Raw genomic sequence first — 21,399 nt, 5'->3', positions numbered from 1 at the left:
TTGGAAGCTATAGAACTGCCTTTATTAATGTCTACATTTGTTTTTGCCAAGTTCATTCTATTACAGACACCTTAATACATACTTTTAAATTATATGTGAGGTAAACACACACATATATATACAGTGCCTTGCGAAAGTATTCGGCCCCCTTGAACTTTGCGACCTTTTGCCACATTTCAGGCTTCAAACATAAAGATATAAAACTGTATTTTTTTGTGACGAATCAACAACAAGTGGGACACAATCATGAAGTGGAACGACATTTATTGGATATTTCAAACTTTTTTAACAAATCAAAAACTGAAAAATTGGGCGTGCAAAATTATTCAGCCCCCTTAAGTTAATACTTTGTAGCGCCACCTTTTGCTGCGATTACAGCTGTAAGTCGCTTGGGGTATGTCTCTATAAGTTTTGCACATCGAGAGACTGAAATTCTTTCCCATTCCTCCTTGCAAAACACCTCGAGCTCAGTGAGGTTGGATGGAGAGCATTTGTGAACAGCAGTTTTCAGTTCTTTCCACAGATTCTCGATTGGATTCAGGTCTGGACTTTGACTTGGCCATTCTAACACCTGGATATGTTTATTTTTGAACCATTCCATTGTAGATCTTGCTTTATGTTTTGGATCATTGTCTTGTTGGAAGACAAATCTCTGTCCCAGTCTCAGGTCTTTTGCAGACTCCATCAGGCTTTCTTCCAGAATGGTCCTGTATTTGGCTCCATCCATCTTCCCATCAATTTTAACCATTTTCCCTGTCCCTGCTGAAGAAAAGCAGGCCCAAACCATGATGCTGCCACCACCATGTTTGACAGTGGGTATGGTGTGTTCAGGGTGATGAGCTGTGTTGCTTTTACGCCAAACATAACGTTTTGCATTATTGCCAAAAAGTTCAATTTTGGTTTCATCTGACCAGAGCACCTTCTTCCACATGTTTGGTGTGTCTCCCAGGTGGCTTGTGGCAAACTTTAAACGACAATTTTTATGGATATCTTTAAGAAATGGCTTTCTTCTTGCCACTCTTCCATAAAGGCCAGATTTGTGCAATATATGACTGATTGTTGTCCTATGGACAGAGTCTCCCACCTCAGCTGTAGATCTCTGCAGTTCATCCAGAGTGATCATGGGACTCTTGGCTGCATCTCTGATCAGTCTTCTCCTTGTATGAGCTGAAAGTTTAGAGGGACGGCCAGGTCTTGGTAGATTTGCAGTGGTCTGATACTCCTTCCATTTCAATATTATCGCTTGCACAGTGCTCCTTGGGATGTTTAAAGCTTGGGAAATCTTTTTGTATCCAAATCCGGCTTTAAACTTCTTCACAACAGTATCTCGGACCTGCCTGGTGTGTTTCTTGTTCTTCATGATGCTCTCTGCACTTTTAACGGACCTCTGAGACTATCACAGTGCAGGTGCATTTATACGGAGACTTGATTACACACAGGTGGATTGTATTTATCATCATTAGTCATTTAGGTCAACATTGGATCATTCAGAGATCCTCACTGAACTTCTGGAGAGAGTTTGCTGCACTGAAAGTAAAGGGGCTGAATAATTTTGCACGCCCAATTTTTCAGTTTTTGATTTGTTAAAAAAGTTTGAAATATCCAATAAATGTCGTTCCACTTCATGATTGTGTCCCACTTGTTATTGATTCTTAACAAAAAAATAAAGTTTTATATCTTTATGTTTGAAGCCTGAAATGTGGCAAAAGGTCGCAAAGTTCAAGGGGGCCGAATACTTTCGCAAGGCACTGTATATATAAAGTTTGGACACCTACTCATTCAAGGGTTTTTTACTTTACTTTTACTGTGTTCTAAATTGTAGAATAATAGTAAACACATCAAAACTATGAAATAACACATTGAATCATGTAGTAACCAAAAACATGTTGTTGAACTGTTCTTGCCATAATATGGACTTAGCCCTATTTGGTAAAAGACCATCTTCTGTATACCACCCCTACCTTATCACAACAACTGATTGGCTCAAAAGCATTAAGAAGGAAAGAAATTCCACAAATTAACTTTTAACAAGGAACATCTGTTAATTGAAATGCAATCCAAGTGACTACCTCATGATGCAGGTTGAGAGAATGCCAAGAGTGTGCAAAGCTGTCATCAAGGCAAAGGGTGGCTACTTTGAAGGATCTAAAATAGAAAATATATTTCGATTTGGTTACTACATGATTCCATGTGTGTTATTTAATAGTTTTGATGTCTTCACTACTATTCTACAATGTAGAAAATAGTACTAATAAAGAACACGTCAAATCAAATCCCATGATATTTGTCACATGCTCCAAATAAAACAGTGAAATGCTTACTTGCAATCCCTTAACCAACAATGCAGTTCAAGAAAAAGTTAAGAAAAGATTTACTAAATAAACTAAAGTAAGAAAAGATTTACTAAATAAACTAAAGTAAGAAAATATTTACTAAATAAACTAAAGTAAGAAAATATTTACTAAATAAAGTAAAAATAAAAAGTACTACAAAATAACGAGGCTATATACAGGGGGTACCGGTACCGAGTCAATGTGCGGGGGTACAGGTTAGTCAAGTTATTTTGTACATGTAGGTAGGGGTAAAGTGACTATGCATAGATAATAAACAGCAAGTAGCAGCAGTGTAAAAACAAAGGGAGGGGGGGGCGTGTCAATGTAAATAGTCCGGGTGGCCATTTGAGTAATTGTTCAGCGGTGTAATGCCTTGGGGTAGAATCTGTTAAGGAGTCTATGACCAGGGTGACTGGAGTCTTTGATAATTTTTTGGGCCTTCCTCTGACACCGCCTAGTATAGAGGTCCTGGATTGTAGGAAGCTTGGCCCCAGTGATGTATTGGGCCGTAGGCACTAGCCTCTGTAGCACCCTATGTATGGTCAGATGCAGAGCAGATGCCATACCAGGAGGGGATGCAACCGGTCAGGATGCTCTTGATGGTGCAGCTGTAGATATTTTGGAGGATCTGGGGACCCATGCCAAATATTTTCAGTCTTCTGAGGGGTAAAAGGTGTTCTCGTGCCCTCTTCACCTTTGGACCATGATAGTTCATTGGTGATGTGGACACCAAGGAACTTGAAACTCTCGACCCGCTCCACTACAGCCCCATCAATGATAATGGGGGCTTGTTTGGCCCGCCTTTTCCTGTTTCCTTTTCCAGCTCCTCTGTCTTGATCATATTGAGGGAGAGGTTGTTGTCCTGGCACCACACTGTCAGGTCTCTGACCTCCCCGTATAGGCTGTCTCATCATTGTCGGTGATCAGGTGACCACTGTTGTGTCGTCGGCAAACTTAATGATGGTGTTGGAGTCGTGTTTGGCCATGGTGGAACAGGGAGTACAGGAGGGGACAAAGCACGGACCCCTGAGGGGCCCCAGTGTTCAGGATCAGCGTGGCAGATGGGTTGTTGCCTACCCTTACCACCTGGGGGCGGGCCGTCAGGAAGTCGAAGATCCCGTTACAGAGGTGATTAGTCCCATGTTCCTTAGCTTAGTGATGAGCTTTGTGGGCACTATGGTGTTGAACACTGATCTGTAGTCAATGAACAGCATTCTCACATAGGTGTTTGTTTTGTCCAGGTGGGAAAGGGCAGTGTGGAATGCGATTGAGATTGCCTCATCTGTGGATCTGTTGGGGTGGTATGCGAATTGGAGTGGGTCTAGGGTTTCCTAGGGTGTTGATGTGAGCCATGACCAGCCTTTCAAAGCACTTCATGGCTATCAACGCTTCCTTCGGCACATGGACTATAGTGATCTGCTTGAAACATGTAGGTATTACAGACTCAGTCAGGGAGAGATTGAAAATGTCAGTGAAGACACTTGCCAGTTGGTCCGCGCATGCTTTGACTACACGTCCTAGTAATCAGTCTGGCCCTGCGACTTTGTGAATGTTGACCTATTTAAAACGTCTTGCTCTCATCTACTATCGAGAGCGTGATCACACAATTGTCCGGAACGGCTGGTGCTCTCATGTATGGTTCAGTGTTGCTTGCCTCAAAGCGAGCTAAAAAGGCAATTTAGCTCATCTGGTAGACTTCTGTCACTGGGCAGCTCGTGGCTGGGTTTCCCATTGTAGTCTGTAATAGTTTTCAAGCCCTGCCACATCCGCCGAGCGTCAGAGCCGGTGTAGTAGGATTCAATGTATTGGTGATTTGCCTGTTTGATAGTTCGTCTGAGGGCGTAACGGGATTTCCTATAAGCGCCCTGATTAGTGTCCCGTTCCTTGTCTGAGGGCGTAGCGGGATTAGTGTCCCACACTAGCCTTTAGCTCGAAGCGGATGTTGCCTGTAATCCATGGCTTCTGGTTAGGATATGTACGTACGGTCACTGTTGGGACGACATTGTCGATGCACTTATTGATGAAGCCGGTGACTGAGGTGGTATACTCCTCAAAGCCATTGGATGAATCCCGGAAGATATTCCAGTCTGTGCTAGCAAAACAGTCCTGTAGCATCTGCGTCATCTGACCACTTCCGTATTGAGAGAGTCACTGGTACTCCCTGTTTTAGTTTTTGCTTGTAAGCAGGAATCAGAAGGATATAATTATGTTCAGATTTGCCAAAAGGAGGGCGAGGGAGAGCTTTGTATGCGTCTCTGTGTGTGGAACAATGGTGGTTTAGAGTTTTTTTCCCCCTCTGGTTGCACGTGACATGCTGGTAGAAATTTGGTAAAATGGATAAGTTTGCCTGCATTAAGGTCCCCAGCCACTAGGAGCGCCTGTTTGCTTATGGCCTTATACAGCTCGTTGAGCGCGGTCTTAGTGCCAGCATCGGTTTGTGGTGGTAAATAGACAGCTATGAATAATATAGATGAGAAGTCTCTTGCTAGTGTGGTCTACAGCTTATCATGAGGTACTCTACCTCAGGCGTGTAATACCTGGAGACTTCTTTAATATTAGAAATCGCACACCAGCTGATATTTACAAACAGACACACACCCCTGCCCCTCGTCTTACTAGACGTAGCTTCTCAGTCCTGCCGCTGTTAGGAATACCCAGCCAGCTCTATAGTATTTGTGTCGTCGTTCAGCCACAACTCGGTGAAACATAAGATATTACAGTTTATGTCCCGTTGGTAGGATATTCTTAAATCGTAGATCATCCATTTTATTTTCCAGCGATTGCACGTTGGCCAAAAGTACAGACGGTAGCGGAAGTTTAGTCACTTGCCTACGAATTATCAGAAGGCAGCCCGACCTCTGCCCCCCTTTTCTCCATCTTTTCTTCACGCAAATGTCGGGAGTTTGGGTCTGGTCTTGAGAAAGCAGTATATCCTTCGCGTCGGACTCATTAAAGAAAAAATCTTTGTCCAGTTCGAGGTGAGTAATCGCTGTTCTAATGTCCAGAAGCTCATTTCGGTCATAGAAGACGGTAGCAGCAACATTATGTACAAAATAATAATTTAAAAAAAAGTTACAAACAAGACAACAATTATTATTATTTTTTTTAAATAGCACAGTTAGTTAGGCAGCCATTCCCTCCGGCGCCATTATTCGTCAGAGGGGATGAATGAGTAGGTGTGTCCAACCTTTTGACTGGTACGTATATATACACACATACGTGTCTGAATACTTTCCGAATGCACTGTACATCATTGCATAAGGCCCTACTAACAATACTCACGCTGCTGCTGGCCTGGGGCTGAGAGCGGTAGCACTTCATGATGTTCTGGAAAGACTTGTCCTCTTTGGTCACCTGCACAACAGTAGAAACACATATACACAGCATGCTACACACACTTCCTGCGACCTTACACACCCACAGTTTATAAACACCATGCACGCACGCACGCACATCCATATCCCGCTTCCCACACAAACAATCACAATCCGTCCAGGATTTTGCAATTCTGCTCAATTTTGACCAATCGCCACACTATTACTACATAAAACAGTCAAATCATCGCAATATTATCGCATATAACTGTCGGATCACCACACTACAAAAAGAGGGCTCGCAATTTTAACCAATCACAACACTTTTATCGCATAAATGGTTCAATCAAGCAACACGTCAACAAATGTTTCCCTCGTCAGTGCATTTTCGTGACAAAATCCTTTCACATTGCCGCAGCAAAATCAAGCATTTTGGCCCGCAACGATCACAAACAAAGTTCGATGAAATCCTGGAGGGACTGACATCCCCCCCCACACACACACTCTAACCCTACCTTGGTCATGACGTAAACTGCACACATGAGGAGCTGGTCTAGGTGTCGGTCCATCATGAGCTCTGTGCATTGCACCAGGGAATACTCAAAACACGTCCAGATCTTCCTCCTCAGCTCACTAGAGATGTCCAGCTTGGCACACAAGTCTCTCAGACGCACACTGGCCATGTGGTACACCTGTTGGTGGTACAGAGCAGGCACAAAACAGTACCAGGGTTTAAGTCTTTAAACTCGAGCAAAAATCCATCATTCATGGTATGAAATGCTACAGTTGTGGGGTTCTTAAAAGGTAGGGTTGAAACTGGCCGCATATGGCACAGAGGGCAGAAACAGAATACTAGGATGGATTTAAACTATTCTGAACAAAAAATGTAAACGCAACATGCAACATTTTCAAAGATTTTACTGAGTTACAGTTCACATAAGGAAATCAGTCAATTGAAATAAATTAATTGGGCCCTAATATATGGATTTCACATGACTGGAAAGGGGTGCAGCCATAGGGGGGCCTGGGAGGGAATAGGCACACCCACTTGGGAGCCAGGCCCAGCCAATCAGAATACGTTTTAACCCACAAAAGGGTTTTATTACAGACAGAAATACTCCTCAGTATCATCAGCTGTCGACGATCCTGCAGGCGAAGAAGCCGGACGTAGAGGTCCTGGGCTGGCGTGGTTACATGGGGTCTGCAGTTGTGAGGTCAGTTGGACGTACTGCCAAATTCTCTAAAACACTGTTGGAGGCGGCTTGTGGTAGAGAAATGAACATTAAATTCGGGCAACAGCTCTGGTGGACATTCCTGCAGTCAGCATGTCAATTGCATGCTCCCTCAACTTGAGACATCTGTGGCATTGTGTTGTGACAAAACTCAGCACAAGGTGCACATGTGTAACGATCATGCTGTTTAATCAGCTTCTTGATATGCCACACCTGTCAGGTGAATGGATTATCTTGGCAAAGGAGAAATGCTCACTAACAGGGATTTAAACAAATTTGTGCACAAAATCTGAGAGAAATAAGCTTTCTGTGCGTATGGAACATTTCTGGGACCTTTTATTCCAGCTCTTGAAACATGGGACCAACATTTGACATGTTGCGTTTATATTTTTGTTCAGTATACTTCCTCCCTATCCAAAAGATGAGATTAGTTATATTTCTAACGTGCCTGAACTATCCCTTTAAATTCAGTGACAAATGGAGATTATGTTTGTGTGCCCTTACCTTGCGGAAGAACAGCGAGAGGGAACCCTTTTTCTGAGGCTTGTTAGTAGACGGGACCTGGGCTGCCAGCTTCTTGATTGGTTTACTGGTGGCGGGGCTGCCCTGTGGGGCAGGACTGTTCAGGGTGGTGGTGGTCTGTGGTTGGCTGGTCAAAGTGCCAGTCAGGGACTGGGCAGACAGGGGCTGGAGCATGGCCGTGCCTTGTCCCGTCACACTCACCTGGACAGGGATGAAGGTGATGCCCCCATTCTCATTGGCTATTCCTGCAGAGGTCAGAGGGCATGAGATTTCTCATTAATAACCTGCATCAGTCAGAAACCCCACTATACAATGCATATAGGAGTCATATACAGTATCATTTGGCAGTAGGGGCAAAGGTGTACAGAAAACCATAATGTCATACTGTACAGTAATGAATCTGCAAACGTCACCTTGCACAGGTATGGTGACCGTCTGTCCGTTGTTAGCGGTAACCGTGGCCGTTGCCATAGTGACCACTGTCTGTCCGGCAGGGATGGTGGTGGTGACGATGGCCTGGGAGGTCCTGACGGTGGTGGTGGTGGTGGTGGAGGAGGGGTCCGATGGGGTATCGAAGGAAGCGTCCACAAACAGCCGTCTCCTGGCCGAGCCCGTGGGCGGGGAGCTGTAGCGGTCCAACAGGGTGGTGGGAGAGGGAGAAACACCTGGGGCGAAGTGGGGAGAGGAGAGGGGGAGGGAGGAGGTAACCAACTGACTACAACCTGTTGACTGGCTGACTATTTGAATGAGTTATTGCACAACTGATAGACAAATTGACCTCCTGACTAGCTAACAAGCTAAATGACTAACCTTTCCCACCACTGTTGGTGCTTAGGTCAGTGCCATGGTTGTTAGGGAAGAGAGGGGCACTGCCAGCACTGCTGTCTCCGTTCCCATCCTCCAGGTGCTGCGGTGGCATCACCTGAACATCAATGAGAAAGATTGTTATTTTGTTCTGATTTCCGTCCAGTCCACCTTTTTCAAGACATTGATTTCAGAGTTACTTTGGGGCCAAATGATTCGGCATGTGTGCGAGAAGTGAAACTTGGCACCATTTTCTTAGCTGTGCATGTGATGAGTAGGGTAGGGATAAGGAGGGGTGCTGTGGATGTCCTACCTCCTGGCAAGCTGGTGGCTGGTTCTTGGCCTCCCTGACGCTGTCCCACAGCGGGGATCCCCCCCTCCAGGCCAGGCTCTCCAGGACCTGCTCCTCCACCTGGTTGAGATGCTTCACTACCTCCCTGAACAAGCCCTGCTCTGCCCGTACCAGCACCTCAATCACCTGAGATATATTACACAGATATGCATGAACGCACGCACGGAAGCACGCATGCACAAACACACACAGACAAAAAGGGGAGAAAGTTACATACTGTCTAGTCGCACACATAGCCTGCATCCGTAATGGGTCTGTGACCAAACGACCACCCCTCATCACTGTCAAGCGCTCCCTAAAAGACTTCTGCAAGCAGGCCTTTCTAATCGACCAGGCCGGGATATCCTGGAATGACATTAAAAGTGCCTTCCTCACCATCTTAAATAAGCATGCCCTGTTCAAAAAATGTAGAACTAGAAATAGATATAGTCCTTGGTTCACTCCAGACCTGTCTGCCCTTGACCAGCACAAAAACATCCTGTGGCGTTCTGCATTAGCATCGAATAGCCCCTGTGATATGCAACTTTTCAGGGAAGTTAGGAACAAATATACACAGGCAGTCAGGAAAGCTAAGGCTAGCTTTTTCAAACAGAAATTTGCTTCCTGTAGTACTAACTCAAAAAAGTTCTGGGACACTGCAAAGTCCATGGAGAATAAGAATACCTCCTCCCAGCTGCCCACTGCTCTGAGACAAGGAAACACTGTCACCACAGATAAATCCACTATAATTGAGAATTTCAATAAGCATTTCTCTACGGCTGGCCATACTTTCCACCTGGCTACCCCTACCCCGGTCAACTGCCCGGCACCCTCCATAGCAGTCCGCCAAAGCCCCCACCATTTCTCCTTCACCCAAATCCAGATAGCTGATGTTCTGAAAGAAAATCTGGACCCCTACAAATCAGCCGGGCTAGACAATCTGGACCCTCTCTTTCTAAAATTATCTGCCCGAAATTGTTGCAACCCCTATTACTAGCCTGTTCAACCTCTCTTTCGTATCGTCTGAGATTCCTAAAGATTGGAAAGCTGCTGCGGTCATCCAACTCTTCAAAAGGGGTGACACGCTAGACCAAAACTGCTACAGACCTATATCTATCCTACCCTGTCTTTCTAAGGTCTTCGAAGGCCAAGTTAACAAACCATTTCGAATCCCACCATACCTTCTCCGCTATGCAATCTGGTTTCAGAGCTGGTCATGGGTGCACCTCAGCCACGCTCAAGGTTCTAAACGACATCATAACCGCCATCGATAAGAGACATTACTGTGCAGCCGTATTCATCGACCTGGCCAAGGCTTTTGACTCTGTCAATCACCACATTCTTATTGGCAGACTCGACAGCCTTGGTTTCTCAAATGATTGCCTCGCCTGGTTTACCAACGACTTCTCAGACAGAGTTCAGTGTGTCAAATCGGAGGGCCTGTTGTCCAGACCTCTGGCAGTCTCTATGGGGGTGCCACAGGGTTCAATCCTCGAGCCGACTCTCTTCTCTGTATACATCAATGATGTTGCTCTTGCTGCTGGTGATTCTCTGATACACCTCTACGCAGACGACACCATTCTGTATACTTCTGGCCCCTCTTTGGACACGGTGTTAACTAACCTCCAGACAAGCTTCAATGCCATACAACTCTCCTTCCGTAGCCTCCAACTGCTCTTAAATGCAAGTACAACTAAATGCATGCTATTCAACCGATCACTGCCTGCACCTGCTCGCCCGTCCAGCATCACTACTCTGGACAGCTCTGACTTAGAATACGTGGACAACTACAAATACCTAGGTGTCTGGTTAGACTGTAAACTCTCCTTCCAGACTCACATTAAGCATCTCCAATCCAAAATTAAATCTAGAATCGGCTTCCTACATCACAACAAAGCATCCTTCACTCATGCTGCCAAACATACCCTCGTAAAACTGACCATCCTACCAATCCTTCGGTGATGTCATCTATAAAATAGCCTCCAACACTCTACTCAACAAACTGGATGCAGTCTATCACAGTGCCATCAGTTTTGTCACCAAAGCCCCATACACTACCCACCATTGCGACCTGTTCGCTCTCGTTGGTTGGCCCTCGCTTCATACTCGTCGCCAAACCCACTGGCTGCAGCTTATCTACAAGTCTCTGCGAGGTAATGCCCCACCTATTCTCAGCTTACTGTTCACCATAGCAGCACCCACTCATAGCACGCGCTCCAGCAGGTATATCTCACTGGTCACCCCCAAAGCCAATTCCTCCTTTGGTCGTCTTTCCTTCCAGTTCTCTGCTGCCAATGACTGGAACGAACTGCAAAAATCTCTGAAGCTGGAGACTCATATCTCCCTCACTAGCTTTAAGCACCAGCTGTCAGAGCAGCTCACAGATCACTGCACCTGTACATAGTCCATCTTTAAACAGCCCATCTATCTACCTACCTCATCCCCATACAGTATTTATTTATTTATCTTGCTCCTTTGCACCCCAGTATCTCTACTTGCACATTCATCTTCTGCACATCTACCGTTCCAGTGTTTAATTGCTATATTGTAATTACTTCGCCACCATGGCCTATTTATTGCCTTACCTCCTTATCTTACCTCATTTACACTCACTGTATATAGACATTTTGTTTTCTTTTGTTCTACTGTATTATTGACTATGTTTTGTTTATTCCATGTGTAACTCTGTGTTGTTGTACGTGTCGAATTGCTATGCTTTATCTTGGCCAGGTCGCAGTTCCAAGTGAGAACTTGTTCTCAACTAGCCTACATGGTTAAATAAAGGTGAAATAAATCAAATAAATAAAACACACTCGTGACTAACACACACACTCGTGACTAGGACAATCACACATACAAACCCATAATACAGATATAAGTACAAGCATGTACCTTGTAGAAGTGGTATGCGGGGAGCTGGAAGATGTGTATGACTCGTGGGAAGTCCCCGGGGGGTCGGTAGGAGAAGATGACAATCTCTAGACAGCAGGCCAGCAGAGAGCGCTGGAACACATCCTGCTCCAGAATACCCTAAGGACACACAACAGAACAAAGGGTTTATTGCTCATCCACCATAGAGAACAAATTATTTTCCATATTTTACAAGCAGGACTGGCAGAGATGAAAGTGTCATAACATGCAATATCTCAACATAGAGCCCAATTTAAACATATGCTGTGTACAAAACATTAGGAACACCTTCCAAATATTGAGTTGCACCCCGTTTTGCCTTGTGAACAGCCTCAATTCGTCTGGGTATGGACTCTACAAGGTGTCTAAAGCGCTCCACAGGGATGCTGGCCCATGTTGGCTCCAATGCTTCCCACAGTTGTGTCAAGTTGGCTGGTTGTCCTTTGGGTGGTGGACCATTCATGATACACTCAGGAAACTGTTGAGTGTGAAAAACTCAGCAGCGTTGCAGTTCTTGACATACTCATACCGGTGCGCCTGGCACCTACTACTATACCCCATTCAAGGGCACTTAAATATTTTGTCTTGCTCATTCCCCCTCTGAATGGCACACATACACAATCCATGTCTCAATTGTCTCAAGGCTTAAAAATCCTTATTTTACCCATCTCCTCACCTTCATCTACACTGAATGAAGTGGATTTAACAGGTGACATCAATAAGGGATCATAGCTTTCCCCTGGATTCAACTGGTCAGTCTGTCATGGAAAGAGCAGGTGTTCCCAATGTTTTGTACACTCTGAAAATACAATACCGTAACTTGGACCTTTGCATAAATCATGCTTTGACGTGAATGGGAAATGTGTGTGCAATTTCTAGTTAGCTACAGCAAACTGAGCTGAGCTAGCAGGGCAGTGCAGGTGGGACTCACAGAGAGGTCCGTGTCGCCCAGTCTCTCCTTCTCCTGGTCAATGACGGCCTCCAGGGTTTTATAGTAGAGCGCCTCCGCCAGGCGGAAGTACTTCACTGCAATGTCTTTCCCCAGTCCTGCGTTCTCCTCCCCTTTGCCCTCAAAGTGCTGACAAAAGACCTGGCACATGTCCTTCAGCCTAGTGGAGATGGTCTCACTTGGGTCTCTGGCACACGCCCTGGAACAAGACAGAGACAGTTACTGATAAATCACCCTCCAAACTCATACTTACACCCCAAAACTGTTATAACACCTTTCATGGCTCAAATACTAACAACCTGAAATGAAAATAGACAACTGAACTCTTCCGTGTGGTAACAATATAAGGATGGGTGAGTATTTGAAAAGGTAAGGCCTTTCCAATACATAAAACACTAAATAATAACAATCTGTATGTGGTTCACACACACAGAGAATGTGGAATCTGACTGGCCACCCAAGTGGCCCCCCCCCAGAGATTTTGAGTTAGGTTGTCTCTGAATATATTGATAATTTTGACAAAGATGCACACCTTCAGCAAGACTCATCAATCTCACCGGAGGAAGAATACAATACGAGCAGGGGCAAACAGCGCCCCTCTGTCTTTGTATGTGTAGCTCATGTATCTGATGCCATCTGGCCAAAAAGAGTATGACATGTCATATTATTTTTGACCAGACAGCATCAGATACATGGGCTACAGATACTAAGATGGAGGGGCGTGGTTTGCCTCGCTCGGATGCTTTCTCTGTTGAATTAGACTCCGCCTCTTGCAAATTGAAGGAGAATGATGAAACATGGATAGACACAAATGAGAAATCGCATTAGAAAAAGGTTTTATTTTTTTATTGTAACATTTTTTGGGGGAAGCCTGGCTTCCTTTGGCATCCATGAATACACACCACTTTATAGGCTGAATGTCATTACACTGATGGTGTTTGTAATAGGATGTCCCTTTCCATTCAAGTGGTGGGTGCACAGTGCACTGTTGGATGCTAGACTTATGTGCACAGGTAACCTACATTTTAAAGTGATTTGTTAAGACAATCGGGGGAAAACATCCTGACTGGTTGTGTTCATGACACATTAAAAAGGTAACACATTTTTACAGTTAAATTACATGTCTTTACCATGAAGTCCATCAAAAACAAAGTGCACACATAGGAGGTCCGGTTAAAAAAAATAGAGACCCCCTAAATGTCACGGTATAGTAAGCATTTTGGATGCCACTTCCAAGAGAATTTACTACGGCCGACAGAGATGGCCGCCTCGCTTCGCGTTCCTAGGAAACTATGCAGTTTTTTGTTTTTTTACGTGTTATTTCTTACATTAGTACCCCAGGTCATCTTAGGTTTCATTACATACAGTCGAGAAGAACTACTGAATATAAGATCAGCGTCAACTCACCATCAGTACGACCAAGAATATGTTTTTCGCGACGCGGATCCTGTGTTCTGCCTTACAAACAGGACAACGGAGTGGATCCCATGCAGCGACCCAAAAAAACGACTCCGAAAAAGAGGGAAACGAGGCGGTCTTCTGGTCAGACTCCGGAGAAGGGCACACCGTGCACCATTCCCTAGCATTCTTCTTGCCAATGTCCAGTCTCTTGACAACAAGGTTGATGAAATCCGAGCAAGGGTAGCATTCCAGAGGGACATCAGAGACTGTAACGTTCTTTGCTTCACGGAAACGTGGCTTACTGGAGAGACGCTATCCGAGGCGGTGCAGCCAACAGGTTTCTCCACGCATCGCGCAGACAGAAACAAACATTTTTCTGGTAAGAAGAGGGGCGGGGGCGTATGCCTTATGACTAACGTGACATGGTGTGATGAAAGAAACATACAGGAACTCAAATCCTTCTGTTCACCTGATTTAGAATTCCTCACAATCAAATGTAGACCGCATTATCTACCAAGAGAATTCTCTTCGATTATAATCACAGCCGTATATATCCCCCCCCAAGCAGACACATCGTTGGCTCTGAATGAACTTTATTTGACTCTTTGCAAACTGGAAACCATTTATCCGGAGGCTGCATTCATTGTAGCTGGGGATTTTAACAAGGCTAATCTAAAAACAAGACTCCCTAAATTTTATCAGCATATTGATTGCGCAACCAGGGGTGGAAAGACCTTGGATCATTGTTACTCTAACTTCCGCGACGCATATAAGGCCCTGCCCCGCCCCCCTTTCGGAAAAGCTGACCACGACTCCATTTTGTTGATCCCTGCCTACAGACAGAAACTAAAACAAGAGGCTCCCACGCTGAGGTCTGTCCAACGCTGGTCCGACCAAGCTGACTCCACACTCCAAGACTGCTTCCATCACGTGGACTGGGACATGTTTCGTATTGCGTCAGACAACAACATTGACGAATACGCTGATTCGGTGTGCGAGTTCATCAGAACGTGCGTTGAAGATGTCGTTCCCATAGCAACGATTAAAACATTCCCTAACCAGAAACCGTGGATTGATGGCAGCATTCGCGTGAAACTGAAAGCGCGAACCACTGCTTTTAATCAGGGCAAGGTGTCTGGTAACATGACCGAATACAAACAGTGCAGCTATTCCCTCCGCAAGGCTATCAAACAAGCTAAGCGTCAGTACAGAGACAAAGTAGAATCTCAATTCAACGGCTCAGACACAAGAGGCATGTGGCAGGGTCTACAGTCAATCACGGACTACAGGAAGAAATCCAGCCCAGTCACGGACCAGGATGTCCTGCTCCCAGGCAGACAAATAACTTTTTTGCCCGCTTTGAGGACAATACAGTGCCACTGACACGGCCTGCAACGAAAACTTGCGGTCTCTCCTTCACTGCAGCCGAGGTGAGTAAGACATTTAAACGTGTTAACCCTCGCAAGGCTGCAGGCCCAGACGGCATCCCCAGCCGCGCCCTCAGAGCATGCGCAGACCAGCTGGCCGGTGTGTTTACGGACATATTCAATCAATCCCTATACCAGTCTGCTGTTCCCACATGCTTCAAGAGGGCCACCATTGTTCCTGTTCCCAAGAAAGCTAAGGTAACTGAGCTAAACAACTACCGCCCCGTAGCACTCACTTCCGTCATCATGAAGTGCTTTGAGAGACTAGTCAAGGACCATATCACCTCCACCCTACCTGACACCCTAGACCCACTCCAATTTGCTTACCGCCCAAATAGGTCCACAGACGATGCAATCTCAACCACACTGCACACTGCCCTAACCCATCTGGACAAGAGGAATACCTATGTGAGAATGCTGTTCATTGACTACAGCTCGGCATTCAACACCATAGTACCCTCCAAGCTCGTCATCAAGCTCGAGACCCTGGGTCTCGACCCCGCCCTGTGCAACTGGGTACTGGACTTCTTGACGGGCCGCCCCCAGGTGGTGAGGGTAGGCAACAACATCTCCTCCCCGCTGATCCTCAACACTGGGGCCCCACAAGGGTGCGTTCTGAGCCCTCTCCTGTACTCCCTGTTCACCCACGACTGCGTGGCCACGCACGCCTCCAACTCAATCATCAAGTTTGCGGACGACACAACAGTGGTAGGCTTGATTACCAACAACGACGAGACGGCCTACAGGGAGGAGGTGAGGGCCCTCGGAGTGTGGTGTCAGGAAAATAACCTCACACTCAACGTCAACAAAACTAAGGAGATGATTGTGGACTTCAGGAAACAGCAGAGGGAACACCCCCCTATCCACATTGATGGAACAGTAGTGGAGAGGGTAGCAAGTTTTAAGTTCCTCGGCATACACATCACAGACAAACTGAATTGGTCCACTCACACAGACAGCATTGTGAAGAAGGCGCAGCAGCGCCTCTTCAACCTCAGGAGGCTGAAGAAATCCGGCTTGTCACCAAAAGCACTCACAAACTTCTACAGATGCACAATCGAGAGCATCCTGGCGGGCTGTATCACCGCCTGGTACGGCAACTGCTCCGCCCTCAACCGTAAGGCTCTCCAGAGGGTAGTGAGGTCTGCACAACGCATCACCGGGGGCAAACTACCTGCCCTCCAGGACACCTACACCACCCGATGTCACAGGAAGGCCATAAAGATCATCAAGGACATCAACCACCCGAGCCACTGCCTGTTCACCCCGCTATCATCCAGAAGGTGAGGTCAGTACAGGTGCATCAAAGCTGGGACCGAGAGACTGAAAAACAGCTTCTATCTCAAGGCCATCAGACTGTTAAACAGCCACCACTAACATTGAGTGGCTGCTGCCAACACACTGACACTGACTCAACTCCAGCCACTTTAATAATGGGAAATTATGTAAATATATCACTAGCCACTTTAAACAATACTACCTTATATAATGTTACTTACCCTACATTATTCATCTCATATGCATACGTATATACTGTACTCTATATCATCGACTGTATCCTTATGTAATACATGTATCACTAGCCACTTTAACTATGCCACTTTGTTTACATACTCATCTCATATGTATATACTGTACTATATACCATCTACTGTATCTTGCCTATGCTGCTCTGTACCATCACTCATTCATATATCCTTATGTACATATTCTTTATCCCCTCACACTGTGTACAAGACAGTAGTTTTGGAATTGTTAGTTAGATTACTTGTTGGTTATTACTGCATTGTCGGAACTAGAAGCACAAGCATTTCGCTACACTCGCATTAACATCTGCTAACCATGTGTCTGTGACAAATACAATTTGATTTGATTTGATTTAATACCCGTATATAAAATCACAACCTTGAATGCAAACACTGTAACAAGGCTTTTGGTTTAATTGATTTATGATTTACTGAACAGGGAAATGTACCAAAACTAAGCTGAAGCATTTCATGCGCTGAACCATCAGAATTATATATATATTTTTTTAAATCCACCTTGCTTCGATTAAAGTAAAAAATGTTTTGGCCCCACAAAACTGGGTCTGTGCTCCACCTTGGCCACCCCATTAAACCTGTTCTGGGCCACTGGTGTGGTTGTGTGCAGCTTAGAATTTATTTTATTATTTGTATTGTGTGCAATACCTCAGTAAGTCTGTGAGTCTGCCACTGGGGCGGTGTTTGAGTCCTGTGAGCAGGCTGTGGAGTCGGCCAACACTCTGCATGGCTGTAGATACCGGCGTGCCCAGACAGTTGTCCTGGACATACTTAAGACCCGTCAGGGGAGTAGACACCTTCAAGGCCGAGGCCTACAGGACACACAAAGGGATTACTGTACATTTGCATTGAATTCAAACTCAGACACAAGACGTGCATGTGCGTTTGTGTGTTACAGTAATCATAATAACAGCAGCACATGTCATACATAACATAATAGTATAATAATGTGTGTGTGTGTGCGCGTCTTACAGTCAGACTGCTGTAGAGTCTGTATGCAGAGGCGTCCTGGTTCTTTACTCCCACACAGAGACAGGGGCCTGGTGTGCCAATGTCTTCATTGGCCCCCTCTCCCAGGAAGATCCTCTCATCCAGACCCCCTGTGGCTAGAACATGCTCCTCGTACACACGCCCCATGGACGCACTAGACAAAGACACACACACACAAATACACTGAGTATACCGAACACTAGGAACACATTGACCCTCAGAACAGCCTAAATTTGTCTCAAGGCTTAAAAATCATTATTTAACCTATCTTCCCTTCATCTACACTGATTGAAGTGGATTTAAGTGACATCAATAAGGGATCATGGCTTTCACCTGGTCAGTCTATTTCATGGAAAGAGCAGGTGTTCTTAATGTTTTGTATACTCAGTGTATATGAAACGTTGAATATTAATCAGAAGACTATCAATATCTGCTCTGTGAAGAGAGACAATATAAGGATTGACTTACAAACTGTCTCCAAAATTCATAGGATCGAAGAAGCCAGTCAAGCTATCTTCTTTCCCTTTGAGAATCTGTTGATGACACAGAAAATCCATGATGAGACAAGGCAGACAAGTAGATTGTGTAGGACTACGGTGTGTGTGTGTGTGTGTCAAATCAAATCAAATTTTATTTGTCATATACACATGGTTAGCAGATGTTAATGCGAGTGTAGCGAAATGCTTGTGCTTCTAGTTCCGACAATGCAGTAATAATCAACAAGTAATCTAGCTAACAATTCCAAAACTACTACCTTATGTACATAAAGATATATGAATGAGTGATGGTACAGAGCGGCATAGGCAAGATACAGTAGATGGTATTGAGTGCAGTATATACATATGAGATGAGTATGTAAACAAAGTGGCATAGTTAAAGTGGCTAGTGATATATGTATTACATAAAGATGCAGTAGATGATATAGAGTACAGTATATACATATGAGATGAATAATGTAGGGTATGTAAACATTATATTAGGTAGCATTGTTTAAAGTGGCCAGTGATATATTTTACATCATTTCCCATAAATTCCCATTATTAAAGTGGCTGGAGTTGAGTCAGTGTGTTGGCAGCAGCCACTCAATGTTAGTGGTGGCTGTTTAACAGTCTGATGGTGTGTGTGTGTGTGTGTGTGTAGGACTGAGGTGTGTGTGTGCCTAACCTTCTTATGGAAGAGCCTCTTGATGAACGGTTTCCAGAAGTGTTCCTTGACCCCCTTGGCCTCCAGCACCAGGCCATCATGCAGTTCACACAGCTGTTCTATGAAGCAGTAAGGTCCTGCAGTAGGCTTGTAGTCCTTACTGTTGAAGTCCTCAGGAAGGCCTGTAGATCAGACGAGACATAGCAGCTTCCTGCATTAGATGCAAGTGATAAGGTATTACAGTAACTATGCAGTAACACGGAAAAGGACCACAGAGATTGAACATACTCTACGTACGGATCATGCGAGTAACCACACATGTATGCATGCATGCATGCCTGCACACACGTACACATGCACAGATACTGGTTGGATACTATGAATGTTGTTATCTATAGGAAGATAGTGAGGGTATATACAGTGCATTCGGAAAGTATTCAGACCCCTTGACTTTTTCCACATTTTGTTACATTACAGCCTTATTCTACAATGGATTACATTGCCCCCCCCCCCCATAAATCTACACACAATACCCCATAATGACAAAACAAAAACAGTTTTTTTTGCCATTTTTTCAAATGTAATACATTTTAAACTGAAATATCAGATTTACATGAGTTTTCAGACCCTTTACTCAGCACTTTGTTGAAGCACCTTTGGCAGCGATTACAGCCATGAGTCTTCTTGGGTATGATGCTACAAGCTTGGCACACTTGTATTTGGGGAGTTTCTCCCATTCTTCCCTGCAGATCCTCTCAAGCTCTGTCGGGTTGGATCTCTCATCTCTCCAGAGATGTTCGATCGGGTTCAAGTCCGGGCTCTGGCTGGGCAACTCAAGGACATTCAGAGACTTGTCCTGAAGCCACTCCGGTGTTGTCTTGGCTGTGTGCTTAGGGTCGTTGTCCTGTTAGAAGATGAACCTTCGCCCCAGTCAAGGATCTCTCTGTACTTTGCTCTGTTCATCTTTCCCTTGATCCTGACTAGTCACCCAGTTCCTGTCGCTGAAAAACGTCCCCACAGCATGATGCTGCCACCATCATGCTTCACTGTAGGGATGGTGGCAGGTTTCTTCCAAACATGACATTTGGCATTCAGGCCAAAGATTTCATCAAACCAGATCATGTTTTTTCTCATGGTCTGAGTCCTTTAAGTGCCCTTTGGCAAACTCCAAGCGGGCTGTCATGTGCCTTTTACTGAGGAGGGGCTTCTGTCTGGCCACTCTATCATAAAGGCCTGATTGGTGGAGTGCTGCAGAGATGGTTGTCCTTCTGGAAGGTTCTCCCATCTCCACAGAGGAACTCTGGAGCTCTGCCAGAGTGACCAATGGGTTCTTGGTCACCTCCCTGACCAAAGCCCTTCTCCCCCGATTGCGCAGTTTGGCCAGGCGGCCAGCTCTAGGAAAAGTCTTGGTGGTTCCAAACTTCTGCAATTTAAGAATGATGGAGGCCAATGTGTTCTTGGGGACGTTCAATGCTGCAGAAATGTTTTGGTACCCTTCCCAGATCTGTGCCTCGACACAATCCTGTCTAGGAACTCTACGGACAATTCCTTCGACCTTATGGCTTGGTTTTTGCTCTGACATGTACTGTCAACTGTGGGACCTTATATAGACAGGTGTGTGCCTTTCCAAATCATGTCCAATCAATTGCATTCACCACAGGTGGACTCCAATCAAGTTGTAGAAACATCTTAAGGATGATCAATAGAAACAGGATGAACCTGAGCTCATTTTCTAGTCTCATAGCAAAGGGTCTGAATACTTATGTAAATAAGGTATTTAAAAGATAATAATAATAAATGTACAAAAAAAAATCTAAAAACCTATTATCACTTCGTCATTATGGGGTATTGTGTGTACATTGATAACGTAACAAAATGTGGAAAAAGCCAAGGGGTAGGAATACTTTCCGAATGTACTGTATGCATAGGGGGTGAGAGATGGGAGGATAGGGAGGGGATATCGGTTTGGACCGGGAGGTCACCTTTGAAGTTGGGGTTGAGCAGCTCCTTCCTGGTGTTACACAGCAGAGCATTGGAGAAAACCAGGTCCAGAGCACACAGCAGCAGGTGGTATGAGTTCACCAGGTCATCACTGATCATAGGGAAGTTTCCTGGCAAGGGAGGGAGAGAGAAGAGACATTGAAATAATCATAATAATAATAATAATAATAATAATAAGTAGGATTTTACACTGCTTTTCTAAGACACAAAGATAGTTTGGCACAATGATCTGGTCCTAACAATAAAGCTTGTTGAAATGAATTGATCTGAAAGATAGAGATGTCTCGTGTTGACAGCAGAGTAGTGCTGGTAGCCTCAAACCTCGATTTTGATTATTTCAAAAGAGAACAATGGATATCACAGTATACTTACCAAAGTCACCTTTCACCTAATTCAATTAACAAAACTAGTAAAATAAAATCAAATTCAGTGTAGTATGTGTGAGGACACTTAGAAAAAAGGGTTCCAAAAGAGTTCTTCGGTAGTCCCCATAGAATAACC

At 44.9% G+C, this 21,399-nt stretch overlaps 1 protein-coding gene across 3 annotated transcripts in view; it reads right to left on the bottom strand.

Annotated features, from left to right (window-relative positions):
- Positions 1-21,399, bottom strand: part of LOC110524199 (retinoblastoma-like protein 2) — a 30,301-nt gene that overhangs the window by 5,081 nt on the left and 3,821 nt on the right. For 2 of the 3 annotated variants that reach the window (XM_021603625.2, XM_021603636.2), the window contains exons 5-17: positions 20,880-21,008; positions 18,919-19,079; positions 18,223-18,287; positions 17,737-17,908; positions 17,413-17,576; positions 12,378-12,594; positions 11,429-11,566; positions 8,519-8,683; positions 8,212-8,323; positions 7,815-8,066; positions 7,384-7,646; positions 6,163-6,339; positions 5,616-5,687 (exon numbers count right to left, since the gene is read on the bottom strand). In XM_021603625.2, coding sequence (XP_021459300.2) covers positions 5,616-5,687; positions 6,163-6,339; positions 7,384-7,646; positions 7,815-8,066; positions 8,212-8,323; positions 8,519-8,683; positions 11,429-11,566; positions 12,378-12,594; positions 17,413-17,576; positions 17,737-17,908; positions 18,223-18,287; positions 18,919-19,079; positions 20,880-21,008 — 2,087 coding nt within the window. The remainder of the gene's footprint in view (positions 1-5,615; positions 5,688-6,162; positions 6,340-7,383; positions 7,647-7,814; positions 8,067-8,211; positions 8,324-8,518; positions 8,684-11,428; positions 11,567-12,377; positions 12,595-17,412; positions 17,577-17,736; positions 17,909-18,222; positions 18,288-18,918; positions 19,080-20,879; positions 21,009-21,399) is intronic. The other variant, XM_036979097.1, reaches the window with a different exon arrangement.

Source organism: Oncorhynchus mykiss, chromosome 1 (genome assembly GCF_013265735.2).
Source record: "Oncorhynchus mykiss isolate Arlee chromosome 1, USDA_OmykA_1.1, whole genome shotgun sequence".
In the NCBI taxonomy this organism is placed as follows: domain Eukaryota; kingdom Metazoa; phylum Chordata; class Actinopteri; order Salmoniformes; family Salmonidae; genus Oncorhynchus; species Oncorhynchus mykiss.
Note: the sequence above shows the minus strand (reverse complement) of the source record. Positions and strands in the feature narration are given on the sequence as shown.